We start from the raw sequence: 14,081 nt of genomic DNA on the forward strand, positions 1-14,081 counted from the left end.
GGCTGGGAGCGGGGAGACATGGGGTCCTCTCTTCATCAGGCTGATAAGGGTTGTTTGAGGAATTTAGATCTCTGTCTTCACATTTTTCTGACCCCAGTTTCTAAACCTTGGTAGTGCCTCTGCTACCACCTTCCTGCAGCCTCTGCCTGAGCAACTGGCAGAAGAGATGGTGTCTTGGACTGGCTTATCCATCAGCAGGGTTATTCAAGATGAATTTCCTTCCAACTTTCTGCCAGTGTCCCTGTCCCCCTGGTCAAGCCCACCACAAAGGGCTGGGGCTGGAAAGTTGTTCATTTCCCATCTGAAGTGGCCCAGCATCCTGCCATCCTGCTGAGGGCTGAAATGATCTGGCAGCCCTTCTCCTCCTGATGACCCAGCTTTTGAGCTGCTTCCCCTTGCAACCTTCCCTCCCCCTCTAAGAGACACTGTGTGGAGGAATCCAGACCATGTAATGTTGTACAAGAGGCTCCTGTTCTCTTTGAGCTTCTTCTCCATCAGTCAGGGAGGTTTCATCTCCCTTTTCTTTTATTTTTAGGCATTGTGCCTAAGCTTGGCTTATCCAAATTCAAGACATGTTACAGGTGTCTGAGAACATAACGTGACAGACCAACCCTGGGGTTAACTTTTTTCCTATTCTAAAAAACAAGCTCTCAAGGAATGTGATGGTTGAGGCCCTTGTGACTTTGCTAGTAAGTTCTCTCATTAGAGCCTCCTGGAGCAAAAAGGATGAGTAGGGGGCTTGGGCACAGAGATGATACAAGATGACCTTGTTCAAGCTGCTCAGAGGTGGGAGGTACAACCACTCTTCAGCAGCATGTTCAGGAGTGCAAGCAACCAGGGAGAGAGAGTAATTTGAGCAAATGGCACTAAAATGGCCTTAAGTACCTTCTGGCTGTAAATCAAAAGGTTCCCAGTCATCAGAGCAGCCATGCTCTCTCACTACCTCACATGTGGCACATCTGGAGAGGAACTCCCCATCCCTGCAGCTTACAACGGAGCCAGGCAAGTTCCTGAGGGGAAGGTGACACAGTGACAGGACAGCCAGCAAACAGGGAAACTCAGCATGTCCCTTCCAAACCCACGGTGTGAGCCCACACAGGCTGTTTGGACTGTGTGTGCCACACCAATGCATCCCACCAGCAGGATGGAGCCATCCTGAGGCCACCAAACCCCCTTTTTCTCATGAAGTGAGGTAGAGAAACTGTAAGAAACAGGATGGGTTCCAGGGGGTCAGATAGCACAACATTCCCATGGTGATTTTCATCAGATTGTTGTCACTCCACTGCCTCATGGATGCAAATGTGTCCATGGGTATCTACCACATCCCAAAGTTTGAATTATTTTTAACAAACTGGAGGGGCAAAATAAACAGCACTTGATCTGCAAGCTCCCTGTTCCTGACAGCATCCCCAGAGGTGGTGGAAAGCCAAGCAGATAGCTTCCTGCTTTAATTGGTACATTAAAATTCTTCCAGCCCGCTACACAAGTGTTAATAGGCGACTTAATTAAGCACTAACACAGTTCATATTTCCTTCCTCCAGAGGCTCCTGTTTAATTTTTTTCTTATTAGATTCAAAGCCATGGGGAGTTTTGTCCTAATCATGTAAAACAAGCTGAGGGCAGTAACACCAGGCAGCTTACTGATCTCCAGACACCTCCATCAGATGCCCAAGCCTACAGCTTCTTTCCCAAAAAAAAGAAGACTGAGGAGTCAGGGAACAAGGTGTGAATTGCTACAAGTCAGCAAAAATAAATGGCTACAAATTTTAGCACCAGCAGCCAACTCACCCCCACTGAGTGCAAAAAGCAGACTGTGCTGGGCAAACAAGCCCAGCACTTGTGCACCTAAACAAGCATGGTTTAGGCAGTGAGTGAGGAGCCTCATTCAGTCTCTTATGAGCATATTCCAAAATGTAGGTGTCCTCCATGCTGTCCTCAGCCATGCACTGCTCAGAAAAGACCCCTCACAGCACCATTAGGAAAGAGAAGCAGCAGGAAAGGAAATAAAGATATCTCCTGATCCCTAGGAGAGCTTTACTACTTGGATGCTCCAACCATCTGGCTCTCATAGTTGCTGTCTGCTGGAGGAACCACAGGAATAAACACCTGTAACCCACAACCCACCCCAGCTGCTCAATGTTTTTGGGTTACTAATTCATTGTGCACAACCTGAACATCAGGTAAGTTTGATGGGTTTGCTGAGAAGGCCCACACACAGCAACAAGGTTCTCAGAAGTTTTCTTTTTAAGGCTGGGCTGGGGTAAATCAAAACTTGCTCCGGTAGCTGCAGCAAAAAGTGGTGGGCTTAATAGTCAAGAGAACAATAGTGGGGTTTCCACTACAGGTGAGTTATGAGCCACTTAAGTTGAAAGAACAGCTGGATTTTACTGCTGCCAAGCACACTTAGGGTAACACCCAGAGACTGAGGAAGGAGGAGTGATTGTGGAGAAGCCAAGCAGTCACCTGGCTTATGGAGGGCAGGAGCGTTTGTTGCTGCTGATGAATGAATACAAACCCTGCTCAAGGAGAAATGCTCTATTTGCCTCAAAAGCCTTGTACCCCAGCAGGCACGGGGCCAATGCACACGTCATGATTCATGAGTGAATAGGAAGGACAATGTGGATTTTCCTCACTGAAAAATAGGGCCTGGCTCCTGCTCTAACATTTTTATTCCCAAGTATAAGGGATTTCAGAGCCCCCAAACACAGTAATAGCAGAGCTGGAGATTTCTAACACAAACGTGGACAAAAAAGCTGGGCAGGGGGCAGTGAGGGAAATGCTCTGATGACATCAATCAGGGTGGCCACAGGGACTTTGAGTATGGTTTTCATTGCTGAATTCCTGTCCCACAGGTAGAAATAGGATCTAGTGGTGGTAAGGTACAATTACCTGCCAAGTTCCTGGATTGGAAAAGGTGATAGTACTGAGTGAGCTTACCCCATCAAGCACCCCTGTAAGAGAGGCTGCATAAGGAGCAGATATATGTTTTGCAGCATCCTCTAAAACTCTGAGACATCCACTGGGTTAAAAATCCTGAAAAACTGAATGGCTTTAAAAGAGAGCATTAAGCATGTTGTTACTGAAAATGACCCTTCCTTCCCACAACACCAACAAAAAATGCCTCTGTGGAAAGAAAATAAATTTTTAAAACATCAAATAAAATGACATTTTCACTTAAGCAGCATAATTTTCTAGTCATTTCTGTGGATGGCACTTACATGAAAATAAATTCCAAACCCCACAGGAATTTGTTTTCCATTTAATTTTTCTTTGCTCCTCTCTTCCTTAATTTTTTTCTTCCAGTAGGAGAGGGCAAGGTAGAGACCACCTGGGGAAAGCAGGCACTGACAGAATAAATCAAAATCTGGAAGAAAAAAAGAAAAAGGAAAAAAAAAAGAAGCTGAGAGTTTGATTTCCATTGGAACCCTGAAGCTCAGGCAGGAAAGGCTATAAAATGTAGTTGTGTTTGCAAGGACTGAACAGGGAAAGAGACAAGTGCCTTAGAGTTAGGAATGGATGTCAGCCAGTGGCCCATCCCCCAGGAAACCCCTCATCTCCCTCTGCCCAAATGCCAAAATCCAAGAAAGGGCTAAAAGTCTCAGAGCTGTGACCAATATGCCATGGCAATAAAAAGCCCAAGGGGCTGGGGTGGCACAATGGAGATGAGCTGGGGAGGGAAAGGCAGGAGATACCTGCTGAGGCTCTGTGAGCCTTGCCTGGAGGAGAAGACAAGTCTGGACTGCCCCACCTCTGCCTGTGCACTGGAGGGGAGACTTTGGGATGGAAGGAGCCATGAATTTCTGGCATCTGGAAGCAAAAGGCCCCAGGCTGGCATCTGACCATAAAGAAGGAATTAAGGTGAGGAAAAGCTCTAATAAGGCCATTCAAACCTAAGAAACTGCTTTCTGTGTCCCCTGAATTCATCACTTCAGGTCAAGAGGACAGACGCTTCCCTGGCTTTTGCATTTCACTGTTTTGTATAAATCCTCCTCTTCTGCCTTCCCATGAGAAACACTTGCACTTAAGTTTGAGGAGAGACTACCCAGGCTGGGTCTTTGCCAGGACATCTGGATTACTGTTCTTGAGAACATCCATGGTCAGCAGTGCAGCCCTCCCATGGGTCTGCACTGACCAGCGGTGATCTGCTTGAACTTCCACCATCATCCTGGGGAGCAGCTGCCTGCCAGCACCAGGTCCCCGCCTGGCCAAGTGAGGCTGTGACATTCAGCTGACAACTCCTTATCATTCAGTCTCACTGCACACACATCAATTTTCCTTGGAAAGATCCACTTTGCTACGGCACAACCTGTTCTACCATTCCCCGCTCTCTTTTTTGTCCTGTGGCACAGTTGGTGCCTTCATGGAAAGCAGGAATGTTTTCCATGATCAACTCCAGCTGACAGCAGATACTCATGGGACACACTGGACTGGTTGAGGTGTGAGCTGGGTTTTACAGACAGCTGAAGCAGAAGCTAATGCCCCACGGTGGTGGTGGTAAGCCATATTGAAATAAATACACCTGCCAGCAGAGGCTGGGGCATGAAAATGACATTTCAAAGCACTGACTGCACTTTTGTTTTAAAACCTTCTTGGATGACACAGCTAGGAAGCCAGGCAAACTTTGTTCCTCTTCCCAGTCCTTTCTCTGTTCAGCTAGAATACTGCTTCCCATTTCCAGAAGTCTAGCAGGAAACTCTAATTTCATTTAACAGATTAATATTTCCCTCTCAGAATTCCTTGGGGGCGGGAGGTGGTGTAGAAAATTATCTCTACAAACATTTCCATTTGCACAGAATGTTTCTTTAAAAATATCAGGATTTTGAGTTGCTATTACTTGAGTGCTCTTTTCAGGTCTACAACAAATTTGAGTTTGATCAAACACCTTCAGTGTACATGTGAAGAAAGGCTGCTCAGTTTTAGTGAACTTATTCTTACCCCATCAGGTAACATTATGGGCAATGCTTTGATGCCCCTGCACACAGTGACTGTCAGAAGGGGGCAGAGAACTTCCCCTGGGGGCTGGGAAGCTCTCCAGCCTGTGTTGGACTTGCAGCAGCTCACTTACCCCCCAAATGTCTTTGTTCACTGCCTGGAAAACCCCAGCACGGCTGCTGGTGGCCCAGGCCAGGCAGATTTGGAACCCCAGTTGCTCCCAGGCTTTCTTTTGTCCATTGTATACATTTCTTTTTTAATAACTGCTTTGTGTCCAGGAAGAGCTGTAACTCCATGATACTGCCCACACATCCCGCACAACCAAGGGTTATACAAGTCCTCATAATGGTCAGAAGTGGTGGCCTGCGTGCCCTGCTCACACAAACCTCTGCTGAGTGTCACCACATCCTTTCCACCAGCAGCCACAAAGCAGAGGCAGAATCGACAGCTCATGTCAGGCCTCTCCCTTATATCTGCCCAGTGCCTAGCACAGGGCAGCCCTATATATGCTGCTTCACTCACCAAGATGGATGCTCACATAAAGGTGGAATTTTCTGGTTCTTGCCCTTCCTTCAGGCTGTCAAACTCAGCACATCACTGACTGCAAGTGAAAGCAGACTGAGCAAGGCATGGTTTGGAATCTTTTATTCAGTAATCAGTCCTGCTGTGTTGGTAGCACATTAGCAACTGGAACCCACATATGCAAAAATACTGAGTTTTCACAGTGAAAAACCAGGCAGTATAAAATATGCCAATATTGCCTCTTAGAACCATTATTTCAATAAGACCCTTGTTTCAAAGGCAACATGCTGATTTATTTTATTTGCTTCCTATTCTCAACCCCCCTCCCCCCCCAAAAAAAAAAAATTTGTTCACACAGTAACCCTCCTTACCCCCACACGTTGGGGGGAGAGCAACACTACCCAAAATCCCCTCCTGCTTTCCAAAGGTTTACTGAAGAACATCCTCCCAGTGGCATCAAGGGCCAAGAAAACAGATGGCTGTGACACTGAGCAGTTCTGACGTTCCAGAGCCTGGAGATAGCTGTGGTTCTACTGAGTCCTGAGGAGAGGCTCTGTCTCCCGGAGGAGCCACTGCAGAGCTTCACGCCGGCCTTGCCGCTCCAGTTCTGCTCCCACCACTTCCCTGCACTTCTGATGGTAGTCGTTCACCCAGTTACACTAGAGAAAGAGAGAGGGAATGACATTCAGTATCAACACAGAACACTTGGTGCCCTTACACACTTTGTACAGCCAAAGGTGTTTATTTGTAGGCTGTTGGGCTCTCTGGGATTGAGCTGTTAGGCTCGGATGGGATCCTGTCCCAAAGAGACAGAGCTCTGACACATGGAAGTGACTTGGAAATTTGATGAGGGTAGAACTGAAGCAATTAAGTCCGGGTTTCCAGAGAAGCCAAGGTTCAGTTCAGCTCACCAGTATTCAAAGGCTCTGCAAATTACTGCCTCTAGCAAGCCAGGATCACTGCCTTGGCACAGTCCAGTAAATAGCTTTGCACATTTTTAACACAACAATGCCACCCCGATAAGCTGCCCTATTGATCTGAAGATGTCACCTTACAGCATATGTCTTTGTACCCTTTCAGACTCTTCAGAAAGAGGAAATGCAAACAGGATTATTATTCAGAAAAGGAGGATGGGTTGAGACAAACTACAGAGTATGGGAAAAAAACAGGACGAAACACAACAAGCAAAGGTAGTGGGAGACCTAAACAAAGTTTAGTGTATGAACATATTCAGAAAATAAATGTTACTGAGTAAGTAACACTGATGTCTGCTCAGAATCCATATGTACTGCAGAAATGTGGTGTGGCTGAATGGCACTGGTCACAAGTAGATACAGACAGCATCACATGGCAGCCATTAGTGCCAGCGATAGTCTGACAAGCAAATTAAGGTAAGAAAAGAGGAACAGAGAAGAGGTTGTAGTAGCAAATATCCTATCAGGGGAACTACCAAAACACTATTAGAGGGGTTCTTGCTGCCTTGATCATAGCACAATTGGAAGGGCCTCTGAGAAGCTCATCTAGTTCACACTCCCACTCAAAGCTGGATCAGGTCCGCTTGCTCAGAATTGCTCTCTGCATCTAGGAAGTGGAACAGAGGCTGGTGGTTCTTGTAAACAGAACACAACAAGCTGGTTCTAGCAGAAAGAAAGCAATGCAAACCTACTGTTTCACTTACCTCTTTTTGTGTCAGCAAATTAACATCAATCATTTTCGTCTGGATTGGGACCAGGGTTAAGGGTTCAAAAGTCAGGCTGCCTCTGTTTTTGAAATTGTACTGCAGTGGAAAGACAAACAGGGTTGTAAAGTTTTAGAAACAGCTCTAGCCAGATCATATTTACTCTTTGGTTCACATCATCACTGCTGAACAACACATGTAACATTTGGATGAGAGATTAGCAACCTGCAGTAACATTTTTCTTATAGCCCAAGCAAAGAAGTTCTATATAATCCCTAGTTATATATTTCAGTGGTCATTTTTGAAAGGCTGTGTCCCCAGTCACAATTATACAGGCCTTAGCTTGATGACTACATGGTCATCTTCATGTCAGCATTTCTAAAAGCATAACCCAGCCAGACTGGCAATCGCAATGAAAAAAAAATCTATCTGTAGTTTGGTTTCTATTGCCACTGAGGACTCTATCAGAGAAGAAAATCCCAACTTGAGAACATCAGCCAACTCCTACAGCAGCATCTCTGGGAGGCTGAATAAAGACCATTCTGGTCTTTGACTTCCAGACCGAAAACATTTTAAAACTCTCAATATGCATTTCAACCCACGAAAATTCAGCAGAAGCAGAACTGTCTTCTACAACCTCATTAGCAAGGGAGACTTAGAAACAGGGTTTTGGAAACCAGGAGTCTTGAGTAGGACTCATGTCTGCAGTATGGTACCACCTCATTTTCCAGTACTTTAAGTTTTATAACCAGTAGGTCATGGAGAAAGGAGCGTCTTGAGCAGGTCATTCACCTTGGTTTCAGCAGGGATCACGAGGACAACATTTTCTATTCTGATCCCAAAGGCCCCATCTTCATAATACCCAGGCTCTGCAGAAACAGACAGTAATTAACCAGAGCACAGGGCTGCATGTGCAAATACTTATACCCTTTGGGCAAACTTCCCCTCCATGGCTTTAGTCCACTGCAGTCATTAAGCAATCTTGGTATCAGGTATCCACAAAGGATCCACAAATTTCTGACTACTTAATCTGCACAGAAGCTCTGAGCAAGGTGACAGCAATAGTTCTCAAAGAGAGGAGAAACCAGATAGCCCATGAGCTCAGAATCTCCTTCTAAGCCCAGAGAAAGCACAGAGTATGTGTCTTCCAAATATCAGAAACTCTGAAAATACTAATGTCTTTATGAAAGGCAGGTGGGTAACCCCTTCTCCAGAACACTTATTTTAGAGAGTGCTCCTCTGACTGCCCGAGAGAACTTTGTAGCCCAGAAGGAATGTACATCTATCAGCAAGCCCCAGCAGGCAGTTGATTTACTGCCCGTAAAGAATTCTTCCTGTAAAGAATAGGCCATGTATAGATTTAACAGCTGCCTCAAATAGCCCAGAATTAGCTCCTGAGAGCCTGGTGTCCACCTTGTACTTTGGCCAGCTCCTCCACTGAAGAATAGGAAGCAGCACAGCTCTGCTGAAGTCTGTACTGTAGGGAGCAGGGAGCAGGATTGCAGCACCCAACTCCAAAGATGCTTTAGGGAAGGTGAAAGAGCCAACATCAGAGAGTCTTTACCTAGTGAGCTTAAATGACAAAATAACAAAATAACAAACTGAGAAGGCAGGACTAGAGTTTACGATCCCACCTTTCTTTTACACCACTGTGAAAGTTCTTCCCTCAGCACCTAAAAAGAGCTTTGTCTCTCCCCCAGTAACCAGAGTGAATCACAAGTCCTTAATACCATCAGAGACGATCATGCCAGCCTCCAAGGGCTCATCTGCAAAAGTTTTGTAGCTAATGCCACAGGGTCCCTCATGGACATTTAGGAAAGAGCCAACTCCATGTCCTGTCCCATGCAGGTAATCCAAACCACAGTTCCACAAGGCAGAGCGGGCAAAGGAATCTAGAAGGTGACCTGCAGGCCAAGTGAGAGAGAATTCAATCATCAGGCTCCCTCAGATATGCTGACACTGAAGGCTCCAAACTGGAAAACACCCAGAAAAAAACACAAAACAAAAAACAACCCAAAAAACCCAAAACAAAACAAAACAAAAAAAGATGCCACCACCCGCTCAAAAAACCCATCCACAACCAAAGAAAGCAAGTAATTCAGTTGGTGCAAGTAATGGGGCAGATTTGGCAAGTCTGACACTCAGGTTCTTCTCAAATAGAGTGCGTGCCTCTCTCTCTCTCTCCTTTTAAACAGCTGTTCAGAAGATGGTCTGTAACAGTAATATTGTGCTGCTGCTGCTGCTGCTTGTTCCACTGGGGTCTTCAGGAAAGAATCTAGTGATTAAATGTCCCACAGGGAATTCAATACCTTTCTTAAAGGTAGCTGCAGTAAGTGAACTCAAAGTAGAACTGCCAGTTGTATTTGGTGAACTGATCAGTCAGACTTCTTGCCTGGATGGACACTCATTTCAGCCTCATTCAAGCAGAATGCAGAGAATTTCTGTTGCCTGCATGTGAACACCAAGCCCACATGTCCAAGGTCAGACACCTTCCAGTTTCAGCTGGAGTTTCTCTTACCACTATTCAGCTGCTTTTTCCTCACCTACCCAAGAATACAAACTGGAGAAAATGCTAAAAACAAGGCACCTTACTGTAAGCTCTCTGACCAGGGAACAAACAGCTCTACAACAAAATCACCAGTGGTGAATACATGATGGTGAATACATGAACAGAGATGTGTTAAGAGTTCCCTTTGAGGAAAGTAAGCATCACCCTAAAGCCAGAGCCCTTTGAACACCCTTCACACTTCCCCCCAGTAGAGTTTTCAGAACTGGTTGATCCCAATAGAAGACAGCATCGGTAACCCAGAATCCAAAATGCTGTGATGGAAACAGACACAAACAGTTACATCAATATCTGCCTAACACAGCTGGACCTGTCAACCATAGTGTTGCCCTCAGATCACTCAATGGTTCTTCGGAGGTCACAGCTGCTCAAAACACTCCAACTCACCAACCTACCTTTGGTTCCATTTGGGAAGATGGCTGCACTCACAGCTATATGTCCCTTCAGGACATAGGTGAAGCATTCCTGTCAAAGAAATGTCTGCTGTCAGTAAACAGGAAATCTTTTTCTTCCCCAAGAGTGGAAAGAAAGATAATCTTGTAGCACATTGCAGAGGATTTGGAAACACTTGTTTATGCTCTCCTGTGGCTGGCAATGCTAAAACAAAGCATAAGCAGAAAGAGTTTAAATTATTCTGAACATCTTTCTCCACTAATTATGGAGAATGTGTCACAAAAACAAACTTCAGGTTTAGCAGCAAGATTCACCTGACCTACATGATTGATTTTCTTTGGCTGTAGTTTTATTTCCTGAGCATACCCTACAGCATCACTGAGTGAAGTATAATGATTAAATCAGTTTTAATTAAAGAAGCCATTTAAAATAAACAAAATGACATTGCTGAATTTCCAACACAGACCTTCTTGGATAGGTCTGAGTTTTTGATATGGAACACTAGACACAAACCAAAGCTCCACACTGAGCTTTGCACAAAATTAAACCACCTTAACTCCCATTCTGTGACAAGACAGAAATGTTTATCCCCAGCCGGCTGATTTTATTCTTTCTCAGAGAAGACATGTCACTGTGCAGATGAGAGGAGCACACTTTAAGATGGAAAGGTGCCATTCTCTGAACCACTTAAGTTTATATTTTGAAAGTCTGAAGCATGACAGCCTCCTTTTCAGTCTTTATCAAAATGCTGTCACGTATTATTCAACAAATTAATCTTGATAGAGCACTTTGACTATAGGAATAGGACACATTACAAGTTTAGGTACCTCTAATAATAAGGATCAGATCTCAAACCACACTGAGATGCCAACTTACCTTTTCATAGGCTGATGGTGTGCCAAAATGCATTGTCCTGGTCACATCTGTTGTACCATCTCTTCCAGAAGCAAACAAAGATGCAGAAAGGAAATGGACAGGAGGAAAAAGAAAGATGAAAGTGAGAATGCATAGAAAGCACAGTCATGCTACAGCAAACTAACCAAACTTGTAACTGGGTATAGCACAGGATAAACTGTGCTATACAAGACTGATGATGGAACAGTTCCTAATCTCGAAAATCCCTGAATACACATGTCCCAGATGTAGCAATAATGATTTACAATTCAAATTGTTATCTTTTATCCATAAGCATCCCAAAGCTCCTTGCAAATTAGAATCTAAACTGCTCACAAAAATTATGCTAATTTGAGGTTTAGCAACTGGTACTTGCCTATTGAGAACAGATCAGAGGAAGCCAAATTCAGACAATTTGTACAGAAGATGATTTTTTATTAGCTTAACAATATATACTTCTGCAGAAATGGCAGCTAGCAGCTCAGGAAAGGGAGGTACAAAGGGGTATAGTATCCCTTTCATCCTCAGAATGTCTTGTGCTAAGATTTCTACAACTTATCCAGCAACTGAATAGGGGTCAGTCTGTGATTTCAGAAACTGGCTTTCCACAAATACCATTTTGAGCCTGCTGTCAAAACCAGAGGCTCTTGAAATAATGAGTTCCCTTTGAAACACTGCACACACTGCGTGCACACAGGACACAGCACACACAGGACATTGTCACAAAGAAGGGAGGGTTTTGTAGAGAGACATTGTCAACCAGGTGCCTTGAGTTGCCAAAGAGTGGGTGTGAGTCCACCTGTGCCTGATTAGGACAGGCCCCTATTGGGCATGAGCAAGACCGGGGGGCCAATAAAGGTGGGACACACACCCACAGAAGGCACCTCAGCTCACTCTGGTGCGAGGCATGGAGAGGCCAGCAGCTCGTCGAGCCTCTGGAGCAAGAAAGGCTCTTCCCACTACACTTCTACCCTGGAAGCGCTGTGTGGTGGCTGGAGTCCTGGAAGAGACCAGCAGCTTGTCGAGCGTCAGGAGCAAGAATGGCTCCTCCCGCTACAGGGTTTAACTTCTCAGCAGGAACAAGAAGCACATCCCTGTCACAATGCTCTGGTAAGTGCCACTGATGTCTTTACATTGTATTCAAAAGGTTGCTTTTCATGGTGGCACTAAGGAAGTCGTTAATTAGACCATCAGAAGGCAGGGAAAAAAGATCACCTTGTAAAAAATCTTATCAAAGGATGTCTGAATGGTTCTTTTCCAAGGCTCTTCCTGGCTTACACAACAAAAAGGCAGAGCTTGAAAGACAAAGCTCATCTCAAAGGAGCAGCCAGGTCTGTCTTGTGTCTTTCTGAACAAGACACTTCTCAGCTGTTTACACTGGCTAAAAACATCACTTCCTTCATTTTACATGGAGTCAGAGTTTCCCATTAAACAGCTGCAGGGATGGAGGCCACTGAATGGCATTGTCAAAACAGCACTGAGTAAGTCAATAGATACAACATCTTCCTTAAACCACACCTGAGAACCAAGTGGCTGCTGGGATGAGAAAACTTGCAGACTCCTTTTGGAAGGGCAAAGAGCACAGGGCAGTTCTGTTCTGCTCCCTTGCCCCACCTTGTTGGGATCTCAACATCAATAAATCTGCCCACATCCCAGCAGCACAGTGCCTCACTCAGCTGTGCAGCAAAAGGTTAAACCAGGGCAGCCAGGCCCCTGCCCCCTGCAGCTCTAACACCAATGAACCAGGTGACCAGAGTTGCAACAAGCAGAAACACGAACCATGAGCTAAAGCACAGCTACCACCACACTGCCGATGGGACTCTGATGAGAACTGCATTTTAGATCTAACCCTTTACCCCCAAGCAAGGCTTGTCAGCAATCCTAATTTGCTGTCCTGAGCCTAGTTCAGGGCCTCCTGGCACAGATCTGTCACTCTGACTGACTCACTTGGCTATATTCAGAATCCTACCAACTCCCTCCCAGGGGGATACTGTCTCTCTGTGAAATGGCACTGCACTCAAAACTACACTTTGCCATGCCTGCCACAGCAGCTGAGAGCTGACCCTGCAGGTGTTCACTAGGAATAGAAATGTAGCAGTTCAGAACCATTCATCCCACTCACTTGTACTGTGCTCCAGAGTCCAGGAGGTAGATCTCGTTCACAGACAGTGTTCTGTTGGTCTCAGGAACTGGCCTGTTCAGGTAAACACAATTTTTCTACAGTGTTACAGTCTCCTGCCCATGTCTGCAGCCCAGAAAATACATTAAGTGTAAGGCTGAATGTGTCAGCTCTGATTTCTTGCAGCAGAGATGGAAATCCCATCATACTGAAGAGTGTATTTGTCTACAGTACACAGAATAGCTTTGTTGTTTACAGCAAAACCCTCAACATCTGCTCCTGGGCCTATTTCAGAACAGCCTGCACTTCATACTCATCTTTCCCAGACTTCTACCCCATAAAGAGCTCTTTTCTATGGCCTCTGAGCAAATCAGCAACATAGTACCTGCATGCTACCAACAGGGAAATCTTTATTTAATAAGCATGGAAGCTGTGGTGGAATAAAGCAGAATGGCAATCAACAGTGACTACATCTCCCTGGAGTACTCTGCTGTGACTCCACAAAGCAGCAAGACAGCTCATTCCAAACATGTTTGCTGCAGGATAAAAGGAGAATATGTGTTTCTCTTACTTGTAGTGAATGATGGCTCCATTTGGACCTGTGCTTGATATGGTAGCAAAGCTCAATTCAACAAAGTCTTTTTGTTGGCTGAAAGAAAAGATTGCAATCAGGACAAGAGAAGCACACCAGACACCTGGGGCACCAGAGCTCTATCTTAAATTTGACATGACCTCAGCCTTCCCCTTAGCCTTGAAAGCTATCTGGGCCAGCACACTGAGGTAGGAGAACTGTACAGAGGGAAGACCTATCCTCCCCAACCATGTGGAAACCTGCTTACCATCTCCACACTCTCCTTACAAGCAGAAAATTCACCTTCCAGACCACCCAGGGAAGAGATGTCCTGAACAGTTTCTTGGTACTTATTTACTCAAAGGCACTTTTAGAGTTCCTATTGATGTACACATGGGAGCATCTC

At 45.2% G+C, this 14,081-nt stretch overlaps 1 protein-coding gene across 6 annotated transcripts in view; it reads right to left on the bottom strand.

The window, feature by feature from the left end:
* Positions 1-5,569: 5,569 nt before the first annotated feature.
* Positions 5,570-14,081, bottom strand: part of XPNPEP1 (X-prolyl aminopeptidase 1) — a 30,056-nt gene continuing 21,544 nt past the window's right edge. For 5 of the 6 annotated variants that reach the window (XM_030453480.1, XM_030453478.1, XM_030453481.1 and 2 more), the window contains 8 exons: positions 13,676-13,753; positions 13,108-13,179; positions 10,968-11,028; positions 10,094-10,163; positions 8,863-9,036; positions 7,925-8,001; positions 7,133-7,231; positions 5,570-6,113 (listed from right to left, as the gene is read on the bottom strand). In XM_030453480.1, the coding sequence (XP_030309340.1) occupies positions 5,985-6,113; positions 7,133-7,231; positions 7,925-8,001; positions 8,863-9,036; positions 10,094-10,163; positions 10,968-11,028; positions 13,108-13,179; positions 13,676-13,753 (760 nt within the window). In that variant the 3' untranslated portion in view covers positions 5,570-5,984. The remainder of the gene's footprint in view (positions 6,114-7,132; positions 7,232-7,924; positions 8,002-8,862; positions 9,037-10,093; positions 10,164-10,967; positions 11,029-13,107; positions 13,180-13,675; positions 13,754-14,081) is intronic. The other variant, XM_030453482.1, reaches the window with a different exon arrangement.

Source organism: Calypte anna, chromosome 6 (assembly GCF_003957555.1).
Source record: "Calypte anna isolate BGI_N300 chromosome 6, bCalAnn1_v1.p, whole genome shotgun sequence".
Taxonomy (NCBI): Eukaryota; Metazoa; Chordata; class Aves; order Apodiformes; family Trochilidae; genus Calypte; species Calypte anna.